General features: G+C 39.9%; 1 protein-coding gene across 1 annotated transcript; it reads right to left on the bottom strand.

The window, feature by feature from the left end:
* Positions 1 to 47: 47 nt before the first annotated feature.
* On the bottom strand, positions 48 to 9,902 carry LOC134666194 (uncharacterized). Its single transcript, XM_063523345.1, is given in 15 exon segments — positions 48 to 489; positions 922 to 1,383; positions 1,987 to 2,157; positions 2,159 to 2,355; positions 2,507 to 2,608; positions 2,928 to 3,048; positions 3,493 to 3,611; positions 3,872 to 3,976; positions 4,060 to 4,164; positions 4,435 to 4,552; positions 4,644 to 4,739; positions 5,151 to 5,387; positions 5,885 to 6,066; positions 8,938 to 9,075; positions 9,668 to 9,902. Coding segments are annotated over 15 exon segments (2,607 nt in total). The 5' UTR covers positions 9,796 to 9,902; the 3' UTR covers positions 48 to 163.
* Positions 9,903 to 25,422: the final 15,520 nt, after the last annotated feature.

Here is a 25,422-nt window from a genome sequence, read left to right as displayed (position 1 = left end):
AAACAAAGAAGTTACTTGGGTTGAAATCTTTATTCGCTAAGCATGAGGCGATTTTTATTACACATACAAAATATGGTTTGATACAAATTTTGTTATTGAAATGTTCGAATAGCCACAGTTATACTTAAAAGTAAACAATAATTTAGTATGTATATTTATAGTTTTACGTCTTGTCTTTTTCTATAGCTTCAGACGGCGAGATCGGTTTCGACTCGTACGGGTACAAGTCGATGCTTTGCACGTGCGCTCGGACCGACACGCCCGGGGGGACCCCGAAGTAGTCCTGGCCTATGTTCTTAATAATGGTCGTTCCCGGTTTAGTGTGGTGTATATTGAATCCTATACCGTACAGCGGACCGTCTTTATCACCTTTCCCGGCGTCGTAATCGTCCCTGTCGTCATTAATATTCGTCGTCTGGAAAGGTTTTAGTGGCACATAAGGTTTCTTCGCCGGTTTATAAGGCTTGCTCGTTGGCCGCCCCGGTTTTCCTGTAATTTGTAATCAGTTCTAAAGTCCATGCGGTGCATTGCTTTTGCTGGTGCCGTTAAGGTGTGGTGTAATAAAAACCAGATTGGTCGTGAATAAAGTTTATTGCGGTCAAGCGAGATATATAAAAGGGTCCAGTGCATTCTCCTATCAAATGTGATTAAGCGGATAAACTGATCTTGCTAATTTGCTGTGATTGTACGTGTCGCTCATAATCTCTTTAATAGACAAAAGATAAAATGAACTTCTTAATACAAGGTGTCCAAGATTGAACCAGAATTGTAGAAAATGGAAAATAGATTCTATTTTAATAAGCCAACAAGAAAGTGATAAGTAAAATTTGTTTCACTTTTCGGTGGTCTGAATGTTTCTGTCAGTTTGAAAAATCAGACAAGATCACCAACATCTGCTTGCCATCTATTCATCATCATCACCTGGTCCTTTGGTGGGCTTGTCTCCGAACCCTGCGTCTCCATCGAAGCCGAGGTCTTCTTCGCTGCTGCCGCCCTGGTTGCCGCTTTGACTGCCATTGCTTCCTGATCCTTGATTGCTTCCACCTTGGTTAAAAGGGGGTTTGCTGCTACCTCCTTGGTTGTAAGAACCTTGACTGCCTGAGCCGCTTCCCTGGTTAAAAGGACCTTTGTTCCCACTGCCTAAGGGGCCCTTGCTGCCACTGCCTTGGTTGTAAGAACCGTCGTCACTGCCCTTGTCAAAAGGAGTGTCGTCATCCCCGTTGTAGGACGGGGAATAATCGCCATCTCCGGTGACATCATCGTCGTCGGTGAAGCCTGTGGGCCGAGTGGGCTTGATGGGCTTCTTGCTGGGTTTGCCAGGTTTATCTTTATCTGAGAATGGCGAAGGCTTTACGTGGCCTGAAGCAGCAGTAGCGTCTGGACCTGAAACAGTACGACAAAGATCTCGAATAATTTTTCATTTCAGTAAGGTATTCATGAATTAGCATAGTTACTTATATCTATAGATTTAGGCAAATATTGTCCTACTAAAAATTCTACTGCTGAACTTGGACTCACAAGTTACCAAAAAAGAAGAAAAGGTAAGAAAGTAACTTCAACACTTTATTTTAAGTACGCCTATTGTCGTATACTTATATCTAGTATCATGAGCGTGAACTTCAAGCCAGCAAAGCGGATTAGCTGCGGAAACGAGAAAGCATTCAATTCTCGTGTCAGGCCTTCTTGAGTGTGGATAGGTACTAAAGTAACTAACCTTGAAACTTAGATCAATACCATTCAGCAGTGAACTAGATATAAAACTTCCCATACAATAAAATTTTGTGATCGTTGTAACGCTCACAAACAGTTTGGTGCAACCGATCCTTAGTGTAGGTAAGTAATTGGTAGATATACCTTTGAACATTTCACCAACTCCTGTGACATTATCTGTGGTGGTGGGATGTACGGGTCATTGTTTCTTTTCACTGTACGGTAGCCGATGTTCAGCCCGGTTAGTAAAGTAACATTAGTAAGTATCTGGTATACCTTGGAATATATCACCAACTCCTGTGTCGTCGGGCGAGTAGCCGGTGGCGCCCGCGCTTACGAAGTCGGGGTCGTACGCGCTGGGAATGGTGGGGAAGTAGGGGGGGATGAGCGGGTCCTTGTTGATCTTCACTGTATGGTAGCCGATGTTCAGCCCGGCTAGTAAAGTAACATTAGTAAGTATCTGGTATACCTTGGAATATATCACCAACTCCTGTGTCGTCGGGCGAGTATCCGGTAGCGCCCGCGCTTACGAAGTCGGAGTCGTACGCGCTGGGAATGGTGGGGAAGTAGGGGGGGATATACGGGTCCTTGTTGCTCTTCACTATGCGGTAGCCGATGCCCGGCCCGGCTATGTAGTTCACCGTCCTGGAACGATCGTACATACATTTTCATTCGTGATTCTTGAGTTTTCGTTTAAGAGCATGATGGTATTTTTTTTTATTAGGTACCTACTATGTATAATCTTCTGAATCTTTCACGATATACGCTGATAGGATATCCAGCTTGTATTTATTACCTTTGCACTCCTTTGTCGTCCAGGAAAGTGTAGGAGCCTCGGACATTGCCCTGCGCATCGCTGCTCTCCGTTCGCCTCTGATCTGGGCCCGCTGATATGAATCTATAACATTTCAAATTCATTAGAAATTAGTTTGTAGATACTATTCGCCATATATTAGTTTGTAGATTATAAATGAGAATATTGTAGTATCTACAAAAGCAGGCGTAGGTTTTATGCAATTACTGCATTATTGTAGTAATACATTAATTAATTAAAGTATTTTTTATGGCTTCACTAATTTCTTTGTTTAAGGTAAAATGCCTCGGAGCTCCGCTTGCTCGTTAAAACGGTGAGCAGATGAGGTTGAGACTGTCAAGGGATCCGGAGTATCACCATTTACGCTTAATAACTAACAGTCTAACATGTCTGTAATATTTACCTGTAGGATCCATCCAGCCCACGTTGCACAGCAGTGCGTCCTCTCGGCCGCGTCTCCCCTCCTCGCACTAGAGGGGCTCGATGGAACGGCGAGCCGATCAGGCTGGGGCTGTCGACGTGCGCTAACGTATGGGATCCGGAGTATCACCCGGCCTTTACACTTAACTAACAGTCTAACACGTCTGTAATACCTGTAGGATCCATCCAGCCCACGTTGCACAGCAGTGCGTCCTCTCGGCCGCGTCTCCCCTCGCACTAGAGGGGCTCGATGGAACGGCGAGCCGATCAGGTTGGGGCTGTCGGGGTGCGCTAACGTATGGGATCCGGAGTATCACCCGGCCTTTACACTTAACTAACAGTCTAACACGTCTGTAATACCTGTAGGATCCATCCAGCCCACGTTGCACAGCAGTGCGTCCTCTCGGCCGCGTCTCCCCTCGCACTAGAGGGGCTCGATGGAACGGCGAGCCGATCAGGTTGGGGCTGTCGGGGTGCGCTAACATATGGGATCCGGAGTATCACCCGGCCATTTACAATTAACTAACAGTGTAACACGTCTGTAATACCTGTAGGATCCGTCCAGCCCACGTTGCACAGCAGTGCGTCCTCTCGGCCGCGTCTCCCCCTCGCACTAGAGGGGCTCGATGGAACGGCGAGCCGATCAGGTTGGGGCTGTCGGGGTGCGCTAACATATGGGATCCGGAGTATCACCCGGCCATTTACAGTTAACTAACAGTGTAACACGTCTGTAATACCTGTAGGATCCGTCCAGCCCACGTTGCACAGCAGTGCGTCCTCTCGGCCGCGTCTCCCCTCCTCGCACTAGAGGGGCTCGATGGAACGGCGAGCCGATCAGGTTGGGGCTTTCGGGGTGCGCTAACGTATGGGATCCGGAGTATCACCCGGCCTTTACACTTAGCTAACAGTCTAACACGTCTGTAATACCTGTAGGATCCGTCCAGCCCACGTTGCACAGCAGTGCGTCCTCTCGGCCGCGTCTCCCCTCGCACTAGAGGGGCTCGATGGAACGGCGAGCCGATCAGGTTGGGGCTGTCGGGGTGCGCTAACATATGGGATCCGGAGTATCACCCGGCCATTTACAATTAACTAACAGTGTAACACGTCTGTAATACCTGTAGGATCCATCCAGCCCACGTTGCACAGCAGTGCGTCCTCTCGGCCGCGTCTCCCCTCGCACTAGAGGGGCTCGATGGAACGGCGAGCCGATCAGGTTGGGGCTGTCGGGGTGCGCTAACATATGGGATCCGGAGTATCACCCGGCCATTTACAATTAACTAACAGTGTAACACGTCTGTAATACCTGTAGGATCCGTCCAGCCCACGTTGCACTGCAGTGCGTCCTCTCGGCCGCGTCTCCCCTCGCACTAGAGGGGCTCGATGGAACGGCGAGCCGATCAGGTTCGGGCTTTCGGGGTGCGCTAACATATGGGATCCGGAGTATCACCCGGCCTTTACACTTAGCTAACAGTCTAACACGTCTGTAATACCTGTAGGAGCCGTCCAGCCCACGTTGCACAGCAGTGCGTCCTCTCGGCCGCGTCTCCCCTCGCACTAGAGGGGCTCGATGGAACGGCGAGCCGATCAGGTTGGGGCTGTCGGGGTGCGCTAACATATGGGATCCGGAGTATCACCCGGCCTTTACACTTAGCTAACAGTCTAACACGTCTGTAATACCTGTAGGATCCGTCCAGCCCACGTTGCACAGCAGTGCGTCCTCTCGGCCGCGTCTCCCCTCGCACTAGAGGGGCTCGATGGAACGGCGAGCCGATCAGGTTGGGGCTGTCGGGGTGCGCTAACATATGGGATCCGGAGTATCACCCGGCCTTTACACTTAGCTAACAGTCTAACACGTCTGTAATACCTGTAGGATCCGTCCAGCCCACGTTGCACAGCAGTGCGTCCTCTCGGCCGCGTCTCCCCTCGCACTAGAGGGGCTCGATGGAACGGCGAGCCGATCAGGTTGGGGCTTTCGGGGTGCGCTAACGTATGGGATCCGGAGTATCACCCGGCCTTTACACTTAGCTAACAGTCTAACACGTCTGTAATACCTGTAGGATCCATCCAGCCCACGTTGCACAGCAGTGCGTCCTCTCGGCCGCGTCTCCCCTCGCACTAGAGGGGCTCGATTGAACGGCGAGCCGATCAGGTTGGGGCTTTCGGGGTGCGCTAACGTATGGGATCCGGAGTATCACCCGGCCTTTACACTTAGCTAACAGTCTAACACGTCTGTAATACCTGTAGGATCCATCCAGCCCACGTTGCACAGCAGTGCGCCCTCTCGGCCGCGTCTCCCCTCGCACTAGAGGGGCCCGATGGAACGGCGAGCCGATCAGGTTGGGGCTGTCGGGGTGCGCCGACGACACGTGGAAGCCGGTGTCGCGCCCCGCGATGTACGACACGTCGTGTCGCTCGCCGACGTCGTCCACGTACGAGTAGTGTCCTGGATTTGGTGAGTTAGTGAGTGATTAGTAAAAGTAGTGATTGCTTAGTTGGAAATGAGGGATTAGCCTTTTGTACGCCAAACGGTGCATCCATTTGCCGTGCCACTGACGCCACGGGGGTAAAATTTAGTTTTGTGAATAAATAATGCCAACCTAAAAGTGGGGTGTTTTCCAGTAGATTTTCATCAAAAAACGATCGACGTCAAATGCCGTCTTTGGCGTCGGTGTCACGATTTTGCGTTGACGTCAATTGCCGTCTGTGGCGTTCAAAAGGTTAGTAGTAGTAGAGTAGGTAGAGTTAGATAAGTCTGCAACGATTTTGATAGCATCATAGAATTTTGATGTTTAAAATAACACTCAGTCATGCAGTCCTTAAGATGTACAATTCGCCACATACCTACGAAGGTAAATATACTCGTAAGTTTTAAAATGTTAAAATTTGGCATATAATTCCAAAAACAAACATTGTGTATTGTGTTGGGATGTCTTTAGGTACCTTTAACGTCTCCCCTGGCGTCAGCGTTTTCGTTCTTGGAGTAGGTGCGCGTGTCGAACTTGTACGCGTAGCTGGGGTCCTCGTTGGGGTCGAAGTAGGGGTCGTCCTTGTTGCCGATGGGCCCGCGCGGCCGCTGGTCTAGGTCCATCTTGCGGTGCACATTGGGGCCTTTCGCCCGAAAACTATCGGAAAATAAGCGTGATAAGCTATATATGCAAGTTTTCATACGTTAATATATGGGTTTTTCATTCGATATTGGCGGAACCCCTGTCTGAAACTGCGAAATTTGTGTAACGTTTTTTAAGACATATTGAAACTCTGTAATGTAGAGGCCCAACCTCAGATCATTATATCTATATATGGGCCCAACGGAGCCGACATGTCTCATTGATAAAGGCTTATTTTTAAACATGTATATAAAAAAAAGTCATAGAAACTTTTCACCTGGCAAAAAATATTCTCTCCGTGCCATGAATAACTAACATTTTCTCCATGCAATAAATAAGTAACTAGGTCCTTTGTAAAAATATTACTTTGTGTGAGCTTCCAAGTCTTTCATTAGCATGAATAAAGTCACTGCTCGCTTACTTTCTTAGTTACCTATTTCCATAAAGCGAGTCTGTTTCGATAACAATGAAGTTGTAGCAAGATTGTAGGATGGTTCATGCACCTTTTACGGTGCTACACGCACGCTCTAGTGCTCCTGACCTTGCCGTTGAACGAGATGTACGTTGCACGATAGATATCTACCTATTTACCTACTCCTATGTATACCTACATTATCAATCATAATTTAAGCCTGTTATCAATGCATGCGGTTCTCATGATACCTAATCGTATCAAGATGCTAGTGGGTCAATTTTCAAATAGGCATTTTTTGCTGTCCCACGGCTAAAACTCGAAGTCCATAGGACTAAAAGAATGAGTATGTATATATTTTGATTCAGTGTATTATAAGCTTTAAAAATCATGCACAACTGTACCAAAAATATTATTTGGTCCTGACAAAATCACATTTGAAGTTCCAAAAACGGCGAAATTTGCCGTTTTTCGCGTGTCCCAGTGGCGGCATCGCGCAATAAAAAAAATCATAACTTTGGATGTAGGCAACGTATTATAAACAACTTTGTATTTCTATAAAGAGCATTTTCTAGAGTATTGATTTAATCATATTGATAAATTAATGCGTTATTTCATAAAACAAGGGAAGCCTTTTTCTCTCTGTTCCGCGCGGCACCTGTTTTGTTATGACTTAAATATACCCCCTATAATCTTCTTTGTCTATTGAATAGCGGTTAAATTAAATTGACAACGCAATAGTGCGGTTAGTTGGGCATCAATTGACATCAAATGTAAACCCGGAAACAGTTTAGTTTATTTAAAAACAGATAAAAATCTCTTTCGATATATTTTGGTACGACTACAACGACATTTGTATAGACGCTGAATACGTTGGTACATAGTTGGAATAAAAATGTTTCTTTTATAATAATAATTGCAAATATAGTGTTAAAATATATAGTAAAATAAATAAGTGAATCTGTTGTATTGTGTAGGAAATATCGCTAAAAAATATTATTGACGACATGTCGCGACATTTGTATGGCGACATTTATACGGCTATTTTGACCGTATAAATGTCGATTGTGGCATACAAATGTCGACATAGTGCCATACAGATGTCGAGAAGGTGTTATACATATGTCGTCAGGATCTTATAAATGCAACAAAAATAATAAATAGTGGCATATACATGTTGATACTGCCATATAATGTCTAAAAAATGCCGTATACATGTCAAAAACGCCTTACAAATGGCTAAATAGTGTCATACAAATGTCGATCTTTAAACGTCCATATCTAGCTAACTATAAAAAGTACAGAGGTGCCTCCTACAGTATATTTTTTGTTGTTAAGAACCCTTTCTAAAACGAAGATTATAAATCAGATTTTTCAAAAATAAAAAAATGCCATACAAATGTCGAAAAAACACCCTCTTCAAAAATTGACCCTAGTGTGCTAACGCTAATACTTAGGACTAACTGCACTGACTGCCCGATTCGAACTTTTAGATACGTCAATTAATAGATCTAGAAACGATATGGATTAGATGTGGCAGTGTCAAAAGTCAAAAGTGACGTTTTTGTTTGAAGAAACGTCTCATTTGACACTGACATATATCTAAATCTATTAATTAACGTATCTTAAAGTTCGAATCGGACTGCGAGTCTAATCTAGCGATTAAGGAACGTTCGAATAGAAACAATAAGTCCTCACAGATATGCCCAAATAGTAATCAATGATACAATACATTAAAAGCTTCTTACATAAAGCCTTAAGGATGTGTAAGAATCAAAAATCATACCTGTACCAGTACCACGAGTCACTGACAGTGTCAACACTGACACATAAATACGCTAACGTCTACGTAATTTATTTTCTATACATCTCGCTCGCACTAATATGCCAGTACGAGCGAGATGCATAAAAAGTAAGTTACGTTCACGCTAGCACGCTAGCGTTTAGGTATGTCAGTGCCAAATGTCAACTTTAGTTGTGTAGCCAACCGTGGTGAGGTGTTAAACTTGTCTACATGTAGATTGCGTGATTTAAGTACTTTTAATGGTAGAGGAATTTGGGCAGCATCTTTAGACCTCTTACCATCAGGCAAGTTATAACCCTTAGGGTAGGTAATACTGCAGTTAATAGGTACATTGAATACGTATAGAGTTAGCCTACGCTAATTCTGCAACAACTTGGTAAGGGTATGGCGGTGCCACAATCAATGTGAAATTGCTATGAAAATATGATATTTACATATGTAGTGGCACTGGCACCACATTTTCTCGCTGCAAAGTCGATGTAGGGACCTCAGCCGGGCTGATCAATAAGCACTACGCTGTCCTACGCATGTTCAAAAAGTATAACGTTGAAAAGGCTGAAGGATTCTAGGAATATAAGGTATCCCTGGGACATCGCATGGGTGGTCATCGTCGGAATATTTCAACTTTGTAGAGGTTCATATGGAGGTCTGGTAATGTGTGATCACTCACCCTCTAGGTCCGGCGGTGTAGACGGTCTCCTTGACGGTGCCGGTTGCCGGGTCCACGGCGCCAAAGCGCCCGCCGACCACCTTATTGGCGTTACCATGCGCCAAGTGGTAGCTGCTGCCCCGGTCCTTATTCGCGTATCTGTCGTTGGATAACTACTTTAATATGTGACCCATGCACTATGAAGTCGTATGAAGTGTTCAATCATATTTTGTTCATGAGAAGGCTATTCTGACAATTGATTGTGATACAATGAAGTGAAATTATTGTTGATAGTGAAGAATATAAAGTATTTAATTATTGAAGATAAGTACTGAATTGGACTGGAATTGGACTGGACAGGGCAGTGCGCCTTAAAGACAAGTTCAAGATTTTTAATAGTGATTAATTATCATAATTTCTAAGAAAGCGCCATTTTTATATAATTCATTTATTATAAGTAGGTAATAAAACAGTGTTAACCGTGGCAATATTGAATAAAATTTCTTTGGTTTGGTCTATTCTTGTTTTTTAAATTAATGTCCTGGATTCATTAATTCATTATCGCAAATAATATAAAAAGAAATGTCAATTGATAACATGATCTAATTTGCCACACCTTATACTTACTCAACAGTATCAATACAACATTATCAAATACTCGTACCTAGTTAATCGGATTAATCAACCTGCTCTAAGTAATCTCTAAAGCTCTCTCGAGCACCAATCGATCAATAGCAAAGCACTCAGTTACCCAAAATCAAAGGATCCATCGGTGTTCACAGTATTGTAATCCCCTTCGTTCGTCCGGGACTTCCCCGGTATCACTTGAGTCCGGGCTAGGCCACACACACACAACACACTAAACACTTTCCAAGACATGGCAACACTTCACCCTACTGCGGCGAAGATGGAATTGTATTTATTCTGTTTTTAATATTTCATTGCACAGTTGACTGTGTGAGGATTGGGTTTGACTATGGAGGTAAAAAACAAAGGCGCTCTTATATACCGCGGTCAAAACGAGCGCGGTCGGAGGCGCACCGCGTGAAAACGCCCGGACGTCATTGTTATTAATATTAAGCTTGTGAAGCACCATAAGCAATAGCTAAACTATTTTAATTAAGTACAGGAAGCTTTTGCAATTTGGAAACACACCGTACAACGCTCATATCTTAAAAATCAAACAATTTTAAAATAAAGGGGCAATGAAATCCTCCTATAGGCCGATTCCTATTAAGCTAGAGCTAGGCTAGCAATTTAAGAAAATCTTCATGAATATGTATTTATGTACCTATTTCAATGCATTCACTGCAAAGCTATGCAAGTACTTATTCTGTGCCATCCTTTTACTTTCCATCCATCCTTTAAAATTTTCATCGAGTCGGGGCTATAATGTGTCGACAACTTGTATATCAACGAATTTTATATTTTAACAAGACCATAGCGAGAATATTGTGGCAGGTACTATACCTACTATTGGTGCCTATAATATCAAATATATCAGAAAATCGTCAAAAAAGCCCCCCACTTGATAAAACAAGCCAAACAATTTTACGCAAGGTCAGGGTTGATAGGGTACAAATTATTTCTACAAATCTATTTTGAACAATGGTCGAAACTGGCACAATAAAAGTCAAAATAATGACTTTTATAATAACACAAAGCATCATTAGCTTAAATCCTAAATCATAGTTTAAAGATCACTTAAACCTGCCGGATATTAAAAATGTCATAAAATTAAGTCAGAATAGTCGTAAATCTAAACATTAATATGAACGATCGTACATCGTCCTTTTTAATTTAAATAAATGTCACACTTGACCCCATTAACTGAGAACCGCCAATATATCTAATAACTCAATCAGTGATTATTTATCTTTCATAACGTATCTAATTAGTTTAAAAATGTAAATAATTTATACTATCTATATGTACCTTCCTACTATAAGTACACTACACACACCTATGAAGTCAAACTGTAAATAAAATAGCTTGAAGTGTGCCCGAGCCCGAGCCGGGTCTAATCTGAGATGCAGCGCTAATAGGCGAGGGCCATGGCATCCTGTGTTCCGTCCGAACCAGGAACCTTAGATTTGGACCACTTCATCCTACATACCTACATATTCGGCTAGTACCTATAGTAGGTAAGTTAGCGTCTTAGCATATAAATTATCATCGTTGCTATTAAGAGGGGGCTAACGTAAGATCGTAGACTCGGACTCGGACAAACTCCAACGATAGTTGTCTCGATAGAAAAAATCTAGAAAATATGTCTAATTTTTAGGGTTCCGTACCCAAAGGGTAAAACGGGACCCTATTACTAAGACTTCGCTGTCCGTCCGTCCGTCCGTCCGTCCGTCCGTCCGTCCGTCCGTCTGTCACCAGGCTGTATCTCACGAACCGTGATAGCTAGACAGTTGAAATTTTCACAGATGATGTATTTCTGTTGCCGCTATAACAACAAATACTAAAAACAGAATAAAATAAAGTTTTAAATGGGGCTCCCATACAACAAACGTGATTTTTGACCAAAGTTAAGCAACGTCGGGAGGGGTCAGTACTTGGATGGGTGACCGTTTTCTTTTTGCTTTTTTTGTTTTTTTTTGCATTATGGTACGGAACCCTTCGTGCGCGAGTCCGACTCGCACTTGCCCGGTTTTTATTATTTAATTACAGTTGTATTTTTGGCCCTAAAACAATTACGTTGCGTTATTTTATCACATAGTTCGATCCTTCTGTCTCCATCATCAGATCAGCTCGATGGTACTTAATATTGCATTGTCACCCGACTTACATACGTATGCTAATTTTCCGCTACATCGGAAACCGAGAAACGGGTCAAATTTAACTAGAAAGATTTGCTTACAGACCGACACACAGACATATAGGGTACAGAGGTGCATCCAATTATGGAGTAACTAAAGTAAATACAGGGGTCATTATTTTTTTTATAAAAGCTCTAGCTGCAGAGAATGCATTAATCATCATCAGTTTCTGGAATTTCAAAAAGTCAGGATTTTTTAGGAATCAAGGAGAGCCGCAAGTGCATCTCGAAAAGCTGCATGCGACGAGTACACCACATCTCACAGAAGTTTTTTCATTATCATTTATTTGCAATAAGATTTTTTAGATAGGTACAATAAGTAAAAAATATTTTAAACAACACTTATTTATACATTCTAAAGTATTTTTTTTTGCTAATTTGATAAGTAGCTATTCTAGAAAATATGACATAACAATATTTTAACCAATCCTGAATAATACTTGAAATGTTTTCCACCTTCACGCCTCATTACTATAATTCATAAACAATAGATCATTAGCTGATCCCTATCACCCAAGGACCGCGATGACTGCCTTCAAGCTGGTATTCATTATCGTCTTAATTAATATCAGCTTCCTGCGTTTGTTAGCTTCCTTGTCTGATGCACAATACTGAAATAAACGGCCAAATCCGATGGAGGTTGGGTGCGCGGTTCCATTGATTTACGACATACCTGCCATTTTCCATAGGTACGAGTATGACTATTAGCCTATAGAATATATATATTTATATTTGATCAATGGAAAAATTCACCACTTCGGGCATGATACGAACTCGCGACCTCTCGGACTCTGCTTGGTACAAAAAAAAAGGGGAAGGTTGTGTTGTTCATCCATGTTTATACAGGGTGAAATTTAATTCACTGGCCAAATTGAATTAATGACCGAAAGAACTCGAAAAAATATTAAACACGTGTTTTTTCTTTTAATACCGCTCAGTACATTTTTTTCGAAATAACTCATCATCAAGTTGTCCTAAAAACCTCGTACGTTATGGTGAACCGACAACTACCCACTACACCCGCTTCTCTCTTATCAGTTAAGGTCATTGACACCCCGCTGTTTGCAATCGCGTCACCAATTATGAACCCTATTGCAGCGAGATTACCTACATAAGTTGCTAATTTTTCCTTTCATATTAACGGGCTTAGAACCGTCATAATGCAAAGGCAACCCATTTGTAATCTAAAATGTTATTTCTGACTAATGATTATTAACAAAACGTCCGTGGCTTAAGAGCGCTCTTACAAGAAAAGTCGAAATAATGCAAAATTGATGATACTAGTCGACGAAATTCAGGACTTTGTGCTCATTATTAGAAACAATGAGTACTTGTTCCAGTAAAAGCGTCTTCTTATCTTTTTAAATATCGTTGTAAATAGTAGAAAAAGGACTTATTAAATTAGTAATGAATTTTTTTCTGATGGTCGTTTCCGAAAAACCGCGTGAAGCACTGAACGGCAAGCTCTTATTTGGAAATGTTCAGAAGTTTACTCTGCTAAACCTGGCTATTTTGTATTACTAATACCCTGTACTTTAGGCATATCAAACGATATTTTTCCTACATACCTTTGAGAAAGAGAAAATCAAAGTAAAACGAACTCAATTTTCTCTCCGAAACAAGTGTCAATTTCTACGAAAATCTACTTAATATCGAAGTCATTTTCATACTCAAGCAATCTGCAACGTTTGCTTATACTGTTGGTATACATTAGTGTTTATGAAATTCTACTATAATTTTTTGGCAATTTTTTGAAAACTACTCTATATTACCGATGACGCGCGCTCGCCAGCTCAGTGCCGCGGCAGAGCTTGTACAGGCAGGACGTGTGTCGGTCGGCTCCGCACATTTTCAACGGCGACGACGAGGTTTTTTATCATTGTGTGCGGCGGGCGCCGTGTAAAACGCTATACTGTGTGCGTGTAAACCGCAACGAGAGACTTTGATCCTAGCACTGTTTTTATAGTATTATAATTTATAATGGTACAGTTTAATAAACTACCGGACAGGATTAAAAATATTTGAAACGACCTGACATTCTATATGTATTTATTTGACTCAAGATAGTACTCAGGGTCTGATGATGGAGCCGGAAGGTGGTCACCGGTACCAATCAACCATGCAACTAAACCACTTCGTGTTTAGGCTCGTTTTATTCGTCTCAACAAGATCTTTGACACAAGATAGTACTCAGGGTCTGATGATGGAGCCGGAATGTGGTCACCGGTACTAATCAACCATGCAACTAAACCATTTCGTGTTTGGGCTCGTTTAATTCGTCTCAACAAGATCTTTGACACAAGATAGTACTCAGGGTCTGATGATGGAGCCGGAAGGTGGTCACCGGTACCAATCAACCATGCAAGTAAACCACTTCGTGTTTGGGCTCGTTTGATTCATCTCAACAAGATCTTTGACACAAGATAGTACTCAGGGTCTGATGATGGAGCCGGAAGGTGGTCACCGGTACCAATCAACCATGCAACTAAACCACTTCGTGTTTAGGCTCGTTTTATTCGTCTCAACAAGATCTTTGACACAAGATAGTACTCAGGGTCTGATGATGGAGCCGGAATGTGGTCACCGGTACTAATCAACCATGCAACTAAACCATTTCGTGTTTGGGCTCGTTTAATTCGTCTCAACAAGATCTTTGACACAAGATAGTACTCAGGGTCTGATGATGGAGCCGGAAGGTGGTCACCGGTACCAATCAACCATGCAAGTAAACCACTTCGTGTTTGGGCTCGTTTGATTCATCTCAACAAGATCTTTGACACAAGATAGTACTCAGGGTCTGATGATGGAGCTCGAAGGTGGCGACGGGTACCAGTCTATCACATAACTGAACCACTTCGTGTTTGGGCTTCGTGTTTGGTTTATCACCTAGTGTCAAAGATCTTGTTGAGACGAATCAAACGAGCCTAAACACGAAGTGGTTTAGTTGCATGGTTGATTGGTACCGGTGACCACCTTCCAGCTCCATCATCAGACTCTGAGTATCACCTAGTGTCAAAGATCTTGTTGAGACTAATCAAACGAGCCTAAACATGAAGTGGTTTAGTTGCATGGTTGATTAGTACCGGTGACCACCTTCCGGCTCCATCATCAGACTCTGAGTATCACCTAGTGTCAAAGATCTTGTTGAGACTAGTCAAACGAGCCTAAATATGAAGTGGTTTAGTTGCATGGTTGATTGGTACCGGTAACCAACTTCCAGCTCCATCATCAGACTCTGAGTATCACCTATATATAGTTCGTTTTTTTTAGCATTAGAAAGAACTCTACAGAAGCAAGCATGCAGTTTTTATCAGGCTCTTTAATTGTTAATAATGATTGAATTATCTAATGAAGCATGGTCAATACATATAATTTACTTCAAATTATTACCGCTAATAGTGCCGGATTTGGAACCACAAGCTTACTTCTGCGAAGTTCTTTCTAATGCTAAAAAAAACGGACTGTAGTGTCAAAGATCTTGTTGAGATGAATAAAACGAGCCTAAACACGATGTGGTTTAGTTGTATGGTTGATTGGTAATGGTGACCACCTTCCAGCTCCATCATCAGACCCTGAGTACTGTCTTGTGTCAAAGATCTTGTTGAGACGAATCAAACGAGCCCAAACACGAAATTGTTTAGTTACATGAGAGACTGGTACCCGTGGCCACCTTCCAGCTCCATCATCAGACCCTGTGTATCTTCAGTGTCAAAGATCTTGTTGAGACGAATCAAACGAGCCCAAACACGAAGTGGTTTAGTTACATGATAGACTGGTACCCGTGGCCACCTTCCAGCTCCATCATCAGACCCTGTGTATCTTCAGTTTCTTGTAACTTGTTTCTTGTAAATAATTGAGTACCTATAATTTCTTTCGAGTAATATACGTTCATAAGTACGAGTATGGGGCTATTCATAAATTACGTCGTTTCAAATGGGAGGAGGGGGGGGGGGGGGGTCTGGACATCGGATGATGGTAGCATGACGTAGGAGGAAACAGAGTCATCCGAAGCATGATTTTTGGATGATTTGAGGGATGGGGGGGTCAAAAATAGATGACGTAATTTATGAACAGCCCCTATGTACATTTGCACTGCATTTAGTATTTTCGTACTTACCAAATAACAGTTTTAGGACTTTATAAGTTAAGTACAGTTAGTGTTGTTATGGTTGATTTCAATATGCTTCACGAAGGATCAAGAATGTTTAATCCATCATTGTAGTGCGAGTGTGGTAGAAGGGATCGGAATACTGAGCTCGCACGGCCTGCCGCAGCGCGTAAAATACCTAAACTCGCTCAACCCCGAAATGTAATAGCACTCTTAAAAACAATGAGTAAAAACTAGGTCAGGAATCTTTGCATTCAGGCGTATTTAAAAAATTGAATCAACTTGATTAAAAATCGACGCAATTAACGAAAGTCCCACGAGATGGTACTCTTGGATTCAATCCTTGTCTGCGAAGGCGTGGAACGGATTCCATTTCGTATAATCTTTGTGCACCACGTAAACACTCACCACTTAATAAATAACACCGTACCACTTCGTAATATTCCCGGTTCGAAAACATTTTTTTTAACCTTAGTACGCGCGCGATTATTATTTTAAGGTTGGCGAGTGACGAGTGACTAATCATTTATGCTTACCGTTATGTTTACTGCTAGCGCGGAATGGTTTAGTTTAGACTACCCTCGAAATTGATAAACCTGCCTACCATCGCCAACACTAACTGGGTGGACCCTATTGCAATGATTATAAGGTTTAGTGAAGGTCAGATAAGGGTTTTGCTGATGTTATTGTTAAATCCTAACTAATATTAGGTTTGTTTACATTTGTGGTAATAGGGTGACCACGACTCGTGGAAAATATTAAAAAATTGAAAAATGAAAATTAAAAAAAAGTGTACTCTTTTTTTTCGCTACATAGATTCCTTAAGTGTAACCTAGTGCCGGGAATGAATATGGCCAGTGATTTAAATTTCACCCTGTATATTATTTATTTAGCATCATCACCATAATTCACGATTCTCTTTGGATGGTATGGAGAGCAGATGTGTAATGAATGCAAAAATAACACATAGGATCTTATTAGGTCTATCTTCTACTTGCATTATTGTAATTTACATTGATTGAATAATAAGCTAATATTTTATTGTAGAATTTATCGTACTTTAGTCGTATCGTATTTTAGTCGATCCTTCCTTTTTCTATCACTACGATATAAAACAAGTATGTACTTACATACCTACTCAGTATTTGACTAACAGGTGCAGTGGAAACAGTGAAACCGAAGCTCGTTCCGGTGCGATCATCTCGAATTATAGAGGCAGTGTCGAATTGAACCGACCGCCGACATGCCAACTCTGAGCGGCCACCGGCCACTCATTAAGAACCCTCGACCTCTTCGACGGCGAGACGTTCCGCACCTCGCCTCTACCTCCGAAGATGGTCCAGAGGTCAAGCTACGCTGGTGACCAGGTCAGTTCATTTGCATGTGTCCTTCCATCCAAACCATTGTTTTACGCCGCGATATATTAGTTGTGTTTTACCGAAGATGTTGTGATAGGAAAGTTGTAACAAACAAGACAATTGCGCCACTCTGATGGTGAGTGACGCACTTAACTTAGGATCAGGGTTTATGTTTTAAACGGGCTTTATATTATTTGTTTTTGTTTGACGACTGGCTAATGATAGAATGATACGGGAATTGTTAAGTGGAACTTAAATACCTATTCAATTGTTTGTACCTACATAGTACCTACAATCACAATTTAGAACAATAATCACTTCAAGATGTAATCTCCGAAGATATCTACCATACGACCATATACCTACTGTAGTGCCTCAAGTAGTAAAATTATTTCTTAGCGGAAAGCTAAATAACGTAGGACCTATTAAGTACCCAGGTACTTGATGTAAGTACCTATTAATAGTATCATATTAATAATTATTTCCATTGTTTTCAGATGTTTCTAGAAAATGTTGTGTGCAATTTCCATAATTCCATTGACTTGGCCTTATCAGGGGTTTAACCAAGCTAATCTAGAATAGAAGATTTAAACTTATCAATCAAAACTAGATGTTAAGTTAACTTTGTTAACCGAAGTAACCGCTGGAATAAAGGGATATATATATAATTGAGAGAGTCCCATCAACAGAGCTACGATATTCAAATTTCTTCTGGTCTTTCGTGCTACTTATTAGTGCTCTACAAAAGTGCGTACCTACTGCCAATTGAGGTCAATAGGTCGATCCCAAACTTAGTATTGAATTAAAGTACGTGATACGGTAGCCAGCGAACCGTTCAGCAGTTAGTTTAACATTGAATGGGAAGTAACTACATACATCTGCCTTCGGAGGATGTTGCTTCATACAACCCCATACAAATATGAGCTACGATTGAAAAATGATAAATCGCTTCCCATTTAACGTTTGTAATCATTATTGTTTTAAGGCGGTGAAACGAAAGGGTACTTGTTATATTTATAAAGCCTTGGGAAATTGAATAAAACCTTATATTGTTATTATTAGCGGACCACTGACTGAACCAAATCCGTTGGAAGGTACAGGTATAATTTTCAACCTACTTGTACCTGCAGGCTATATGCTGAACTGAAACAAAAATATCTTACCCTTCAAATAAAAGATAAGCATACGCATGTTAGGGATAATTATTGCTCTACCTAGTGCAGAAACCTCGCCGGAAATATATCTTAGACGAGAAATTTCGTCAGTCTTTTCTGGTAAAAAAATCCTCCTTTAAGTAAATATTGGGTATCTCTCATCTTTACAATTTTGCATGTTTAAAATTTTAAACATCGGTCACTACTAAAAGTAAATTACTAATACTTATAACCTTTACTTGCGGAGTGAAACGAGAAGCGGCGAGTGATATGATAATATGAGATATGAATAGGTACTTAAAAAAAAACAAAATTTTCAATTTCAATTACCTACAGTTCCTGCTCTTCACTTCATGGAAGCGCTTGCTCCATCCGACCTAGAAAAGTTATGCTTAGATACTATCAGTCCCTGAAATATCACAGACTTCTGAAATTAATTCCTCTATTTATAAATCCAACTTTGAGATATATTGATAGGTAGGTAATGCTTGGATACCAATATCACTTTAAGGCTTTTATCTTTCTTGCGGCGGACACCGCCGGAGGGTACAATGCATTGGAGGGCGAAGGGCATCGCCGTTCCGGCATCTTTCCGGTGAGTGCTTCGCGCATGTACCTCTGCTTCTACTGCGCACATCACTGGCTATTTATGACATGCATACATCAACGAGTGAGAGAGTATTGAGAAGCTATGGAATTTTAATTTAGTATTTATTCAAACTGAAGGTTTGCCAAAGAGCCATGGAGCGTAACTTGCTCGGGGGTCGGGGAAAACACTACGTTGCGCATAGGGTTTCTGGTTTCTCGACCTTTTTAATTTCTCGAGGCACGGGAATTCTCGACCAAGATATCTCGAGTTTCTCGAGTATCTCGAGAAATTTTGAAAGCTCCGAATAAGACCATCTTATTTATTTATTTTTGCTTTTTTACAAATCAGACTACTTTGAATCGTTGGTGAGATCGATAATCAAACATATGGTACATTTTAGTCACCATAAATTGCACTTAATAATCTAAAATACAACAACAAAAAAAAAACTATAGGTGCAGGCGTGCGCACCGGCGATGTGTTATGCTATAGTGTATTTCTTTAGGTATTCAACAAAATGTAAACAAACCACAATATGGTATTTTATTATGCAGCAATATTCAAGTAAATAAATTTAACTCGATGTGACAAAACTTACAGAAGTTTTACTACGTAATATTAATTACTCGTACTTACTTAAGTACTCAACGTAACAATAAAGCTGCTAAAATTGAAATATTTTGCTAATATTAATATATCGGGATGATTTGATTTGTCAATAGTAATTTAGTTTTGTAATATTTGTTATTACACTTATTACATGGTCCCATAATTCGTTACAAAATTTTTTAAAGCGTTTTTCAATAAAAATACACTACATGATTGTCATGAATCATGATAGTTCAAAAGTTTCAAAACATGAAAATCGGTTAAAGCTAGAACTATAGGGGACGGATTAGGGTAGTTTTTTATTTGGTTGGTAATAAATGTTTTAAGTAGATTACTACCTGAAAATGTAAAAAAAAACATTGTTCATATTTATTTAACTACCTAAAGAAATGCATTATGTGTTATACGCGTGTTTTCTTTTTACTTATCACAAGAGATTTATTTCTCGAGTTCTCGAGGCATTGAATATTTTTTTCCCGTCTCGACTTAGGACAAGTTTCTCGAGATTTCTCGCCTCGGGAATTCTCGAGCAGAAACCCTAGTTGCGCACCAAAATAGGCATCGTCGAAGTTGGGGTCAAAACCGCCAGGCTAAAGTGGGACTGTGCAGGCCATGTACGACGTATGTATGTACCCACAGAGGTGGGCTAAACTAACCACGAAGTGAGTGTCAGTATGTAATGCCGGCTTAGTCGGCCTGAGAGGAGATGGCTGGACGAACTTGGACGCATTTCTCAGCAACTGGACGAATACTGCAGTTAATCGATATTTTGCGCGTCATCCTTCACGTAAAATATAAGGAGCGACTCAGTGTCGGATTAAATGAGTGAAGGAAAACATTTTGTGTGCTTCTACTTATAAGTCCGCACTGGATGGCTCTTACAAAGTATATTCTTCAAGGCACTTGTTCGAACGGCGTCAAGGAAACTACTTTATCACGTCCAAGTAAAACTGCTGCTCACTATAGGTACGTGTAGATGTGAACCTGTGTCAAAATCTATGGCTTCTCATCTTAACAATTAAATAAAAATATTGTAGGTTCATGACCAATTGTCACCAAGAAAACCAAGTAAACCTACCAACTTATTTGTTATTTTTTGCCAATTTCATATGGGAAAGACAGGGCCTTGTATTTTATTGCCGATCCCGGATTTGTCGACGTATTACTACTTAATTAGAAACATACTATGAGTAATTAATGACATAGAGGTGAACCTTATCGTGTCCATAACAAACAATTGAATATAGTAGGTAAGTGAGGTCGTGGGACAAACAGACGGACAGATTGTGATCGTTGTGTGCGCTTTGTATTTGTGTTTTATGACTAGGAAGTTGTCTGTGGAGGTATTTTACGAGTACATATATGAACTTGTGACTTAGGTTCAAGTTTACCGGCTTAAACTCTTAACAAGATAGAGAAGTCATTAAGTATATAGGGCGTTGGTTGCGTAGGTACTTCATGAATAACGTTTCTCCAATTCTTATTTTTCGGAGAGAAATATAAAATCCTTAAATATTATATTTTAGGTCTACATATACTTATTCAAGGCCCGGGCGCACCGGGTGTGTGTGCATATTAGACGTACATCGAACACGGTTGTAATAGGTATGCAGATCTTTACGAGAGACGACACACCGCTTGCGTGACGTGTGTGTACGCGGCTCTAACAGTTTAGCGCCTATACACTTAGGAACTTTAGTTGTTTTGAAAAACAGTTCTAAACATAAGGGAGAACTAAATAAGAATATTTATATATAAAATCCTTAAATATTATATTTTAGGTCTACATATACTTATTCAAGGCCCGGGCGCACCGGGTGTGTGTGCATATTAGACGTACATCGAACACGGTTGTAATAGGTATGCAGATCTTTACGAGAGACGACACACCGCTTGCGTGACGTGTGTGTACGCGGCTCTAACAGTTTAGCGCCTATACACTTAGGAACTTTAGTTGTTTTGAAAAACAGTTCTAAACATAAGGGAGAACTAAATAAGAATATTTATATATAGAGGTAAAACTTACTTATTTTATAGCTAATGAAAGACGTAAGTCGTAATGGATGGTTAAACAAATAATTAAGGTGAGGTGCAGTGGGACAATTTCGACTGCGAGACAATTTCAACTAATCGAAATATCTGCCATGTTTTACGTTATTAACTATTAGAGTCACATACCTACAACACATCTTTTTCGCTATCTGGACATATATGGCACTCTAGTTAATAATGTAAAACATGGAAGGAAGATACATAATTATTTCGATTAGCTGAAATCTGTGCCTCCAGTGTAAAAGGGTTAAACTCGAGTTTGTCCAAATTACAAATTTTGCCAGTACAAGGTTTATTTCATGAAATTACACCTTTTGGGCTGACACCCACGGCCCTACGACTTCTAATTGCTGAGATATCGATTGTGCAAAAGGGTTAAAGTTTGCCAAAAATCTTAACCATTATGTTCAAAACGATTTATTTTTATATAATCTCGGTGAAAAAATTGGTACTTAAGAATCGTGTTACGAACGATGGTTAAAGTAAAGTTTAATCTTAGTGAATGAACTACATCTCAAGAAACATTCGGTGTAAAGAAATCAAAATTCACTTACATCTATTTCAACTACCTAGCCTAGTACGTGAATGACGGTAAAACTTAAGTTTTTTTATTTTTCACAAACAATTTATAGGACGTCATGATGTGTAAAGGGGTATAAATAATTTACTTCGACCGTTTTTCACCATCTAGTTTCGCTAAATTGAGTTAACGATTATGGTTAATGTGCACTTAGATTCCTTTCCATATAATTTTTTTTAGTTGGTCAATGTTGTGCAAAACGGTGGAAGTCAAATATCAAAAAGAAAGTCCTGTAGACATCTAAAAGGCTGATATGAAATAATTGTGCAACAAAAACAAAAAAAAACATAGATGGGGAACTAAGAAAAACAAGTACAACTGCCCTGTTGTCAGTACAACACTACTAAGTACAGTACAACATTACAACAGTACAACATTATTCTGTTGAAATTGTGAATGGTTCAGTAACCATTCACAATTTCAACAAATAAATTAAATATATTAAGTCACTCTTTAATTACATTAATATTATTCTTTTTGATTTGTTTTTTTTACCATCAATCTAAATAAAAACAATATTTAGTTCGCAAAATGGTTCCTTTACACAATACAAAAGCCAATATTTCCGTTACTTTCACATAAGTCAGGTTAATTTAAATGACAAATTATAATTCATGACTTAAACTGTCTAAACCAAAAACCCTAATTTTTTTAGAAACAATGCAGAGCAGAGAAAACACGATTTGAAACGTTTTTCGGCCATACTGAAAAAATTTAATTTTTTAAGTTTAACCCATTTACACTGGAGGCACAGAAATTATCCTGCAGTCGAAATTGTCCCGCTGCACCTTACCTAGGTAATTATTGAAAACTAGTCCCGGATTTTACTTGGCCATATATTACCTAATTGTTTAAAGTAGGTATCTGATGATTTTGTCTTTAAATAGTAACTACTAATACCCGTAAAATTAATTACTTATACATATTTATATGATTTAAAAACCCAGGCCAAACATTTTAATAGATACTTACTCTTAATTAGGAAAACCCGTGTTTCATCTACGTACCTAGTAATTAAATGAATAGTAGTTTGTAACTTGGATTTGGTTATTATATAGGTACATATATATTTATTATTAGTCTTCGCATTAAAGGTTGGAGCTCATCTGTAAGTTCGCCACCAGACCAGCGCCACCCCAATCTTTGATGTAATTAATAATTATGTATGCCGTTAAATGTTACAATAACTATGGCCGCGAAATGAAAAGTTAAGCAAACTCCAGGTGATCAAATCAGATTGAGATTAACATTGGACATTTTATGATGTGTGTCCTGGTACACCAAAATGACAATCATTTTTAGAAAACGCCAATAGAAATTTAAATAATGTACTGATACATTTTTTATTTTCATCAGGCATTTTTACGATTTTCACGATTGTCTGCTAGCTAGGTCCTTATATCAAACTACCTTATTGTTCTACGTTGTCTAGAACCGTCCGCCTTTCTTGTCAACCATAATCATCAGTACAGTACGCATCATCACCCTAACAGTTACAACGCCTGACGGTTAAGACTGCGCAACACGCCAAATACTTGCTTTTGCGGACTTAATATTATTTGGCAATATCTATGTAACCGGTGCGGTGACTTCGAATCATAGTTCGAAGTTCGAAACTGGCTCGCTCGACGTATAAAAGTAAAAGAAATGAAAGTTATTCAAACTAATAGACCTTAGAATAAATTGGGAACCAAAGAATTTCAGGCTCGGCTATCCATTTGGCTCTCAATTTTTTACCGACTTCCAAAATAGAAGATCCACGACTCTTCTTTTACCGCACATTGTCTACATGAGTACCTTCGAGCGCAGTGCGCTGATCGCTGACTATCGGCCCGATTCTAACTTTAACCCTTTATAAGGCATAAGGGTGCCAGAAATTATGCAAAATTAAACCCTATTACTTTGAAATAAAGTGCAAAATCAGGTGGGAAATATATTCCCTCTGCCCTACAAAGGCTTAAAATACGTCAATTAATAGATCTGGAAACGATATGGATTAGATATGTTAGTGTCAAATGTGACGTTTCTTCAAACAAATACGTCACTTTTGACACTGACATATCTAATCCAATATCGTTTGCAGATATATTAATTGACGTATCTTAAAGTTCGAATCCGGCAGTATGATGATATTGGAATTGTACTTTCCTATTGCTAATATTGATTTTGATAGAAATTGTCATGGCATTTATAAAGTTTATAGGTAATAAAATAAAACAAATATTTAATTTTAACATATATACAATTTTATTACTTTTATTAGGCACACTTAGGGATAAATTATTCTATCAGTTCGTTACTAAGCCAATTATTTCTTAACATACGTAATATAGTTTTAAAACTGACCCGAGTAATAAACATACATACTGCAGTATGTATGTTTATTACTCGGGTCAGTAATGGGGCCAAATTCGACACGTACAACTGTCAGATTTCGCATCCACGTCAAATCAACAGTTGATTTTATCGCATACTGAGTGTTGATTCCATCAACGGTGGATAATATCATTTGGTGCAACCAAAACTCAACTCTAAACTAAGGGTGGTTCGGTTTGGTTTGCTTGTCACCCTAACTGTGGATTGTTAATGTCAAATTTTGACATTGTACGTATTCGAGAACTTATGATTTTTCCCGCATCAACGGGAGATCAACACGATACGTCAAACGTCGCTTGTCGAATAGGGGTCCTTGTTTAGGCCAGTTAGATGCTGATTCTGAGTTGATACGGACAAACTTTTAAGAGATTGAGTCTCAGTTATACAAGTAAGTAGTATTTATAAAATACATTTAAAATACATATGATGATCTTAATGAACTAATCACAACTAAGGCAGTGAGCGAGCAAAATAATCTTAGACATAAATTGAAATTTTGCATTTTAAATAATAAAATTCAAAAAATTGTATTTTAACTGTAATCAGTTGAAAACATCAAGTGTAGAATTATAATCTTAAAATTCGTTTTAAATTCGGTAAAATATTATCATCAAGCCAAGTATTTGGCTCTTACCAAAATTTAATCTTAGAATAATTATTGTTTATAAGCTATGTTATTGAGCATTAGAATTTAGCAAATATAAGTTTTATCACTCTATGTACACTGTTCTTATCACATTCTCTTATGAAATAAGTGGTAACTTAAATTAGCCCGCCTACTTGACGACTTGAAAATTTGCAAGGTGAAAAGAAAAAGTATTCTTAACATATTTTATGTAAGTATATAAACGGCGTG

The sequence above is a fragment of the Cydia fagiglandana genome, chromosome 7 (assembly GCF_963556715.1).
Source record: "Cydia fagiglandana chromosome 7, ilCydFagi1.1, whole genome shotgun sequence".
Classification (NCBI taxonomy): Eukaryota; Metazoa; Arthropoda; class Insecta; order Lepidoptera; family Tortricidae; genus Cydia; species Cydia fagiglandana.
This window is presented reverse-complemented; position numbering and strand designations above follow the sequence as displayed.